General features: G+C 38.4%; 1 protein-coding gene across 5 annotated transcripts in view; it reads right to left on the reverse strand.

Annotated features, from left to right (window-relative positions):
* RGS6 (regulator of G protein signaling 6) overlaps positions 1 to 10,380 on the reverse strand; it is a gene marked incomplete at its 3' end in the record, with an annotated part of 225,008 nt that extends 214,628 nt beyond the window's left edge. For 3 of the 5 annotated variants that reach the window (XM_083350561.1, XM_083350563.1, XM_083350562.1), the window contains exon 1: positions 10,321 to 10,355. In XM_083350561.1, coding sequence (XP_083206687.1) covers positions 10,321 to 10,338 — 18 coding nt within the window. In that variant the 5' untranslated portion in view covers positions 10,339 to 10,355. Of the gene's footprint in view, positions 1 to 10,320 lie in introns of all 5 variants that reach the window. The other 2 variants (XM_083350559.1, XM_083350560.1) reach the window with 1 other exon arrangement.
* Between the last annotated feature and the right edge of the window lie 225 nt (positions 10,381 to 10,605).

The following is a 10,605-nucleotide window of genomic DNA, read 5'->3' on the forward strand; positions in this document are numbered from 1 at the left end:
TTACTTTAAATAACAACATAGCATGTAATGGAACCAGCCTCTTCTTTTAAGTAAAAATTTAATTCCAGCCATTTCTTGTTACTTCCTCTTTTTCTCTGAGAGACTTTACAGTTGGCATTTCATAAGATTATCCTCTTTAGTCTTTGCATTAAATGGACACCATACCTAAGCTACACAATCCATGAGTTCATCAGATGTGAGTTCTTTATCTCATACATTTCCTAATCTGAACTCTTCTAAATCTCCTGGACTTCAACTCCCACAATTCCTAGTGAGTACATCAGATTGGCCAAATAAAAATTGCATAGTCACTAGAGGAGGTCAAAACAACCCCTTCCTCTCTTCTGCCTAAATCTTTTCTTCATACTTTTTTTGATCTTATTATTTAGCAAATTCACCAAACAATAAAAACAAGCAATTTCCAACAGTTACAATACTCAACAGGCTTTTAAAAAATAAATAAGATAAAACTTAATACTCAGTGGTGAAACTCCAAAGGATCAAGGTGGTTCATTAAACGAGCAGATTTTGTGTTTTAAGTACTACATGTTCCATACTTTAAGATCTGGAATATTGAATGGCCTTGAATCATTGTGTCTAGATGAAAAAATCAGAACAAATTGAAACAAATAATTCTTGTTATACATACAGAAACCAGCCCAAGGAATTTTTTCACACTGTAAAAGTCAATATTGAATGATTATATGCTCTTGATGTGACTGACACAATCAAAGGCCTTTCTATAATTCAATAAAGCTCATCATGACTCTTTCAGGGTTGGTTGGGGGGGTATTTTGGCTTTCTTACGACAGATTATCACTAGTTTGGTTCAACCGCCTAATGCACCCTACTCAGTGCAGCTGACACTTTCACATTTTCAATTAAATTTCTCCCTTCTCTCCAGCTCTATGAAATAAAACAGTTTTTTTGCATCTTCTGCCTAATCTCCACAAGTTAACAAACTATATTCTGAATCAGAAATCCAGGAACAGAATGAGGATTGTGTAATTGTTAGGACTTGTAGGTGGGGAAGATTTTAATAAATTCCCTTTTTAAAGTTCAATGTCTAGACACAGAAAGAATTGGGGGGGTGGGGGTGGAGAAAGGAAAATTCAAAAAAAAAAGCAACGCAGAACTTTTCAAATAAAATTAGTACAGTCAGCCTAGCTTATTTAATTACTTATTATTTACTTGAACAGCTCATGATTTTTTTTGCACACAATGGAACTAGAGCAGGGGTGTCAAACTCAATTTCACTGAGGGCCGTATCAGCATTGCGGTTGCCCTCAGGGGGCTGGGTGGGTATGGCCAGGGTGGGCGTGGCCTACTGGGTGGGCATGGCTAGAGTGCATATGGCCTACTGGGTGGGCGTGGCCAGCTCTGCATCGTTCGCATCAAGGGTGCCTATGGGGGCCTGGGCAGGAGTGGGACAGATCTGAGGGTCTCTGGCAGAAGGAGGGTCTCTGGGCCAGGGCCAAGGCAGTGGGGGCCGTTGCCTCACTGTTTCCAGGATGGCTTCGCGGGCCACATGAAACCACTTCGCGGGCCGGATCCGGCCCCCGGGCCTTGTGTTTGACATGTCTGAACTAGAGAATCTGGGCCTACCACTTGGTTGTTGTTAGGCAGGCTCTCATTATTGCTGATGGTGCTTCCTTTTATTCTTCTTCCTTTCTTCTTATGTGGCACCCTCAGTTCTACAGAAAGTTGAGGATGATTGAAAGCCAGCATCTTTGGGAAGACTAGCTGCTGCTTTGCTAATCAAGCAAAATATTCTACTGCTGATGTGTCAACAAATCAGAAAATTATAGTACAACTTGTAAAAGCTAGCTAATACCACTGTCATCACTAAATTAAAATATACAATGTAAGTTTTTTTTTAAAAGTGGATTTTAATTTATTCAGGACTCTCAATACTAGCTTACCTTATTAGATGTTTTAGGGCAGAGGTGTCAAACTCGCGATGTCACATGATGTCACGCGACGTATCAGAGCTTTTTCCCCATTGCTGGCAATGGGGTGGGCACGGTTTTGTCATGATGCATCCGGCTTGCGGGCCGGCAGTTTGACACCCCTGTTTTAGGGGATGGTACAGAGATATTTAGAAAAGTAGAAACTTGTCATAGAACTGGTTTGGCTAATCCAAATAAAGAATTTAAAGTGGTACATTTATTGCACAGTTTGTTGTGATTCAGGGTCAGCCTGTGGGTTCGGCAGTTGGGTCGGACGACTCAGAGGAGGAGGAGGGGGGTGTTGAAGAGCTTGCTGAAGGGATTGGACAGCTTGATGAGAGCCCTCAGCCAGGCCCCTCTCATCTGGTCACGACGCAGACCCAGCTGTGTGAGCCTGACAGCGTGGATGAAGATGACCCACAGCTGGCCCTGTTCAAGGACGCCCGACGCAGGAGGCAGTCAATCAGGAGTAAACAGAGGAAGGCAATGGGGCTCCTCGGAATGAGGCAGAGAGAAGCCACGCCCTGAACTGTATTTAAGGGGGAATGCGTGGGAGGGCTGGTTTGCTGAAGGCAACCGCTTGAAAAGCTCCTGTTTCTTGGTTCGTGTCTTGTTCTATTTGTTTTTATAGCAATAAATTTGGCAGGCATAATTCCAGCCTCTTGCCTTCTTGTAAAAGGGGTTGTCCCTGCCTTTCCTGCAGGGCCGGTAGCAAGCTGGTACAGAACACAATTATTCTCCTCTTATTTAGATTTGTGGAGGGGGCTTTCCACTTCACCAAAATTTAGGTAGGGGTCCCTGAAAAGAATTGATCTCATGCTAGGAAAAGACAATAGTGAGAAGGGATTCTTTCTCCATGTGAAGGCAAGTACAGAATGAATTGGATTGAGTTAAAATCTGGATCTTTCAATACAGGTGAGGTTCTGGAAAGGACCTCAAAAGGAGGGAAATATCAATAAATGGCCTCTTCCCATGAGGTGCCCTTGGAGGCAATTTGCTCATTTAAACCATTAGGCAAACATTAATTTGAGCCTCTTCATATCAAGTATCTTAGCTTTCTTTTAAAGAGGTCATCTTGAAAAACACAGGAACAAAATGCTCATTGATTTGTATTTAACATCAGTTTTGTCAGCAGTAATTTGAGATTTATATACAGAATGCTGCGCTAAACTAAAAAGCACTACTTTGGACTGCATCCCAGGATTAATTAGAATGTGTAATGATAGAGAAAAGAGCTATTGCTAGGAAAAAGATGTTTCAAACCATAGGTTAACCAAATGGCCTTAGTCATTCATCCTTGGCTTCCGCAGCAAAGCTCGCTGCTTAATCTCTTCTCCCCACAGCTATTTAGTCCAAAGTAATAAAACATGTATCCAGGAAATCTTAAACCTTGAAATCTTAAACCCTTTCAAAAAATATCAGCTGTGTTTGGAAGACAAGATAACTCTCTCTGAAAGATTTGCTAGGCAAGTTGGAAGATCCAACTCATGCTTACACTTTGCACTGCACTGTAAACTTAACCAAGTCAGCGTGATCAACTTCCAAATGAGATCACATCAATATGAAAAGATCTTGTGTTCCTTGTATCCTAATATTTCTAATATTTTTCCTTCTGGCTAAAACTGAGCTCGTCTGAAATTGGTTGATTTTCAAAGCATTTTGGATTTATTTGCTTTTTAGTATAAATTAACAGAAAGTGCAGAAGACAATGTACAGAGGAGACTATTTATGAACACGATCATACTAGTGAGTAATGATTTCCACATATTTTCATAATTATGCCTCATTCCAAAGTGTGTGCCATTTTCCTGTCTCAAATTCCATCTTGATATACCCAAAGTGTTTTTGAAGACTTTGTGGAAATGACCAGAGAGATGTCTTTTTCCATCCTGACATTTTTCCTATCCTGCACAAAGAAGACTGTCAACTTTGATTTCATTCTGCTAACAGCTGAAGACGTGATCGTTCACTGGTGCTGTTTATTATGGAATAGCTGAATTGACTATACGATGATATAGTCATCATATGCTGATGACTATAGTCAGCATGCCAATTTTTTTTAGGCTGGTCTATTCTTTCTATAATTTAAACTGAAGTTTTATTCTTGTTGTGTCCTGCTCTTATAGCTCCATTAATCAGCAGACTAAAAATATTTTGAAATAAAAATGAGTCAGGATAGAATTGAGAACAATGTCATATTGGGAGTTTGGTGGAATCATGAAAGTAATGCATTCCATGTACTGCTGAATTTGACCTTCTCCTTGGTGTTCTTCAGATATCTTTAATCAACGACTCTGAGAATTTTCAATCAGGCTGGCTGGAAATCCTGAGGGCTAGATTGCTTTAAGCAGTATCATCCAATTATCATTTAACTCAAGTCCTTTTCATTATATTATCTATCAGAAGGATTATAAATGAAGTGATAAACTTTATTTTTATTACAAAGCTCTTTGTGGGGAGATGACAGAGCTTCCAAAGCTCTGATATTCTATTTTTTAAATTCATAAAAATAAACAAAGGGAAGTCACTCCCCAGACACACTTAACTTCTGAGCAATATAGAAATGCTTTGCTACTGCTTTGTTCTCAGAAATTTTCTCCCTTAATTTCCCAGTCTAGCCATAGTCCTGGGATTCTCTACTTATCTTCCAAACCCTAGCCAACTTTTTCAGTTCAACCAGGTTCAACAAGTGCAGTCATCTTCTATAATTTGCAGCTCTTTCCCCTAAAGTTGTAAAATTTCTAGAAATTTTAAGGCCATAACTTTGTCTAACAAATTGAGGGAAACTGAAATAGTATAATATTTTTTTCTTTTGCATTCTTTGATCTGACTTTGCTACTTTAAGAACGCAAATTGCAATGTGTATACTTGATTTACTAATAGATTAAGATGGCTGTTATCCTTGTTAAATGTTCAAGTGTAATTTATGCAGATAATTTTCTTTAATAAATGAACCAATTTTTAAAATATTTTAATATATTGTTTCCCACAGATGGTAAGAGAACCTCTTAATTTTTCCATAAATTTAGAGTTATGAGTTCTGGCCTTCACTGGTATTTTTTTTAAAAAAAAAAAAGTAAACGGGAGCTGGGATAATATTTATTACATGTACAGTGTGTTTTGCCTTTAGGTATATTTTTTAAAGAAAACTAATGCCTATATCAATAAATTCTGTCGTTCTGCAGCTGAAACTTCATGTTCATTTCATTGATAGACTGCATTGTAAAAATAGTTTGCTCAAATTAAGATGAGCTTTTACACTCATTAGTCTTAAGTATGCAAGGTATGTAAAGGAAATATATTGAAATATATGAACACTGTGTGCCATTAATTATTCCAAAAGAAAATAATTAATTAAAGCTGTTATCCTCTTTCCTTCTTTTCCATTTTTAAAAAAACAAACTGAAATAGCTTCAGGGGGGAAAAGGGCACAATTTTTTTTTCCATTGAATCTCCATAAGCACTTACTCTAATTCCGTTTCAGCTGTCTATTTCCAACAATAATTGTTGGGTAGCACACAAGCCAATATATACATACATAGTTGTAAATAATTATTTCCTTAATGCAACCCTATGTTTCCTATTCAGCTACAAAGGGATGTGATTTACAATAAAAATAGTTAAAAGAACAAAATAATAATTAAAGCAATAGAAATTATGTTTGTTAAAAATATGGGAGGGAAGACAAAGGGAAGAAAAATGAAATAGAACCATTCATCCAGTTTTATCCAGCAAAAACATGGGGAAAACCTCAGGAGGAGCCCAAAGATGCAGTTTGTTTGTTTATTTATTTATTTATTTGACTTATATACCGCCCTATTCCCATAGGACTCAGGGCGGTTTACAGGGCAATTAAAACCATACAATACAAAAGTTAAAATAAATTTAAAACAATTAATTAAATTTAAGCCCAAAAGTTAAAACTTTAAAACCCAATTAAAAACCCCTCAGTCTAGGCCAGACAGCAAAAAGAGCCAAGTTTTTAGGTCCCGGCGAAATGAACGGAGGTCGGGAGCAGTCCTAAGTTCCATAGGAAGTTGGTTCCAAAGGGCAGGCGCACCCACAGAGAAGGCCCTCTCTCTGGGAGTCACCCGCCGGCAATCCTTCGCCGGCGGTACCCTAAGAAGGCCCTCCCTGTGGGAGCGCACCGGACGATGGGGAGTTAATGTCGGCAGCAGGTATCTTGTGAATTTTAGGAAAGGTGTGCTGTGCTATCAGATTTAACAGAAACCACCCCTTTTCTGTTGAATTCAGTGAGATTTATCTATAGGTAGATCTTCACATTGGATCCATAGTAATATCCTGTTCTCTTTCAATATTGCAGGCAAGACGTCAAATTCAAAATCTAGTTATACCAGTATCTCCACTTACAGCCTTTGTAATAATGCCATTTCCATTATTTTTGCTTGTCAGCGTTCATTTCAAATCATATGAACAAATCCATAGATACTTAAAGGAGTATTGCTTTGCCTGCTTTATAAAGTATTCAATGAATGTTGGGGGGGGGCAGGGGGAAGGATTTAAAATGGAATAAGTAATGGGACAAAAAAACATATTCTGTACTTCCTTCATTTTCCACTTAGAAAACGCTCCTGCTTGAAATCCCTTGGGGACACTCATCAACCTAATGCATCTCAATTTAAGCTTATTTTACAGGTCAGTGGCTTTTTCTCCGCATATCTGTTTTTAGACCCAGTAAAGGAACAGCAACACCTACCAAAGGCAACTCAGTGTCCCTGGAACTAAGACCATATTCTGACACATTAAAAGGACAAATTCTGACCCAGCTGTGATCTAGGATTAACTTCTTGTTAGAATTTTGACCGTGCCAAGGCCAGGTTATTGCACCTGACTGTATAACTGACTGATTCCTTATTTTGTTATTTCTAAGATATCATTCTGATCATCCCAATATTTTCTGTTCTCATTTTTGCAATCTACTTTAGCTAGCTCAACCTTTTTTTTTCAGTCTGGTGCTCATGGGCTAGCCAATAAGGCCTGTGAAGGTGAACTGAGTACCAGAGAGCAGGTCCTTTCAGTTGTGGCATACACCTTTGTCATTCCTTGAAGAGGAAGTCATCTCCATTGATAGAGTATAAATGAACTTTGAGCATGTTTTTATTCCATTCAGCATAGTGGGAGGTATAGCTTAACCAAACCTGCAACAAACCTCTGTTATTGTAGCCAGTCTCAATAAAAATAGTTATGGAATTGATTTTTCTGGTCTAGTCCACCTAGTAGAGCTAAGATCATGATGAAATGTGATATGATAGTGTTTGTAATGCTGTAGTAAGCTCTGTGATGCTACTTTTACTCCCATTAGAAATTAATAGTTTAATAATATTGAGGTTAGTGATCTTTATGTATTTTATCTTATTTTACAGGATTTAGCTTTAAAGGGGCTTTTAAAAAGTAGGAAATAAGAAAATAAAGCAAAACAATTAACTATTGTTGCCTTCAAAACAATTACCTATACATACTCTATTCATCCTCCAAAGTTACTTCCCCTCTGCTAAGGACAAGTCAAAATTTGTTCCAAAACAGCATGTCTTGAGAGAGAGAAACGCACAACTAGAGCAGAATAAATTTCCAAGCACAATGCATAATTTATTATCCTGAAAGTTTACTAATATTATCGTCTGACAACAATTCAAGAACTTTGTGGAATTATAATTCTAGACATAGACCCAAAGTCAAATATATGAATGTAATTCAAATATATAAGAGGTTGGTCTTCCATAGATAGCCAGCACTTCTGAAATGTTTACTTACTATTCTCAACATGATTACTATGGGTGTGTAAGCAGAAAGTAAACTTATGTTGTTGTGCCTAGCAACTATGATAGCCTGCGGCAATACTCACCCAGTTTATCTACAGCTTTTCTTAGGTAGGTGACCATATAAATAGAGCCTGTGATTTCAGCCATTAATCTTTTTTTTTTATTTTCTAAGAACAACTATGAGGCACAGATATTCTTGTGTAAGCAAGGATTTTTAAATGCTAAGGCATAGGACCTAACAATTATTTAACAGGCTTTCTAGGAGTCACTTCGGGAATGCAAAGTTTAACATACTTGGAGGCCTTGAAAACTTGGCCAAGATATTCGTCTCTGCAGGGGAGGGCAAATGTGGGGCAGGTAAAGAAGAAAAAGGAACAAAGAAAGCTGTATTTTAAGAAATTCTCTTAAACTGCTCCTGATGCATTTTTTAATAAAACAAGGTTTATTACAGTACAGTATATGGAGGTTATGATTAATTCATTTTTCAAGGTAAGGTGGAACCAATTAATTAAATATAGAATCATGTTGTATTTTAAGTAAATACCATTTGAATCCATTTTAAGTAAATACCATTGAATCTATTTTAAGTAAATTCCCTTTGAATCCAATAACTGAAGACTAGGGAAACTCAGCAGTTCTTCCCCAATGTAAATGGAACTGACTACTTATTAGATTCAAGTGTGCGGTAATTTCCACTTCCAACCATTCAGACGAGCATGCACTGAAAAAGCATAATTTGTTCTATTGGTTTGCTTAATTATTTATTAAATTTTTAATCCCACTCTTATTACTTTATAAGTAAATCAAAGCATCGGACATATAATACTCCTTCCTCCTTATTTTCCATACAACAACAACCCCATACAATAGGTTGAGCTAAGAAACTGATCCAAGTCACTCAGCTGGCTTTCATGTCTAAGACAGGACTAGAACTCACACTCTCCTAGTTTCTAGGCCAGCCTCTTAAGTACTATACCAGACTGGCTCTCTTCATTTCCTACTCCAAAATTCCATTCTTCATAGTATACAACATTTCTGAAGAGATGAGTGTACTGACTTCCAGGGAACCAATGGTGGACGGGAGACAACCTTGGTAGATTGAGGAGCTGGTGAATGGAATTCCTCTCCAGAGTAAAGAGAAGACCAGAACTGCCCACAAGTGCTCCATACAGTGGTTCCCCATGAGAAGACTGTAAGACAATGGCCTCTATTGGGTTTTAGATTGCTGAGAATCAGGAAAGTCATCACTGCCCAAGCTGCAGTATGGAGCTTTTATGGAGACAGGATTTGCATACTTCCTTTCCTACTCACTACCCACTTGAAAACAGAACAAGGGACAGTTGTTGCTAGAGTATTTTTTTAAAAATGGATTAAATGTTGGTGGTATATTTTAACTTTCTGACAAATCCTTTAGCTGACTAAATAAAGTTTGATCAATAAACCAAAGTGTCAAGGCTACTCATAATGCACCTCTACTCACAACTTGACAATGGAAACAAAGGGAGCAGGGAGGAGAATGCTTGGAATGTATTGGGAGCTGGGCGAAAGGTGAAGAATTTATGTGAGCCATCTGCAGCCTGAGAAGATCCTGATACTTCAAGGCCATGAGATGGGAACCTTCCAAAGGCGCAGACTGTTTTCACAAAATAAAAAGAATGTGTTTGATTGGTGGACAATGTACAATGGGTGGCCCAAATGAGGAAAAAGGGAAAATTAACTATGCCGTATTTTGCATGAAAACCTCAGAGCTAGCTTCGCTTCTTCTGTGCCTGTATAAGTATTTTACCAAGTTATACTCTTGGTAAAATAATGTCCCAGAAGTTTCTTTTGCTGCATATGCCAACAGGACAGTTGACACCAAAGCAAAATACAGATATACTCCAGTTACAATCATTCATTCAGCAACTACTTAAAATTATTATGGTGTTCAACAAAAGGACTTACAACCAGTCCTTAAATTTCTAGCCAATGCAGCACCCCTGGGTCACGTGATTGCTTACCTTCTATGTCAGCTTCCCACAAGCAGAGTCAATGGGGACACTGATAGGGTAGGCCATTAGTTGCTTGGGTAAGTCTTCCCACAACCTTTCCTCATTCACATGCATAGACCCAACAGTGTCCTCCTTCTCCAGCCTTTCCTCATTCATACTAGCATGAACCCACCAGTATTGTCCTTCCCTGGGCCTTCCTGCACTCACACTCATGCACACACACACCAGGATCCTCCTTCCCCAGCCTCCCTGTGCTTGTGCCTCACTATGACACACACCCCTAACTCATGCACAGCCTGTACCAGGCCTCACAGGGCATTCCCCACCTCCCCTTCCCTCTGCTCCATATATGAGGCATCCTCCACTTTCTGCTTAATGACATATATGTCTCGGAGTTACGACAACTGGGGCTACCTCGACTTCTGTTACTAATCAATGCAGTCATGTGACATTGTACTTTATGACTGCACCACTTTGCAACAGCAATCCCAGGCCCGATTGTTGTCATAATGCTACATGTATTTTTAAAAGTTAATGGTTCCTTATTTGTCTAATTTAGAAACTAGCACAGAAGTTATGAATGATGCTTCAGTTTCTTACCTTTCGGTAAACAATCATATTTGGAGAGCTGTCCTCTTGCTCAGCAGTATCCATCTCACTGGATCCTTGGGCCATGATGAACACACCTCTTCCCAAACAGGCTGCAAAGGCGAGAATAGTATGCAATAGTATATTATAAAAAAATAGCCTATAGAATGCATCCCAAAACCATATACAGATATAGCTGGCTGTTCTAAATAAAATGTACTCACCTGCCTTATTCCTGAAATAAATGTGCTCTGTCAACATATTATATTATATGATGCCTGAAAGGATTTGATTGCT

Source organism: Vipera ursinii (assembly GCF_947247035.1).
Source record: "Vipera ursinii genome assembly, chromosome: 1".
Classification (NCBI taxonomy): Eukaryota; Metazoa; Chordata; class Lepidosauria; order Squamata; family Viperidae; genus Vipera; species Vipera ursinii.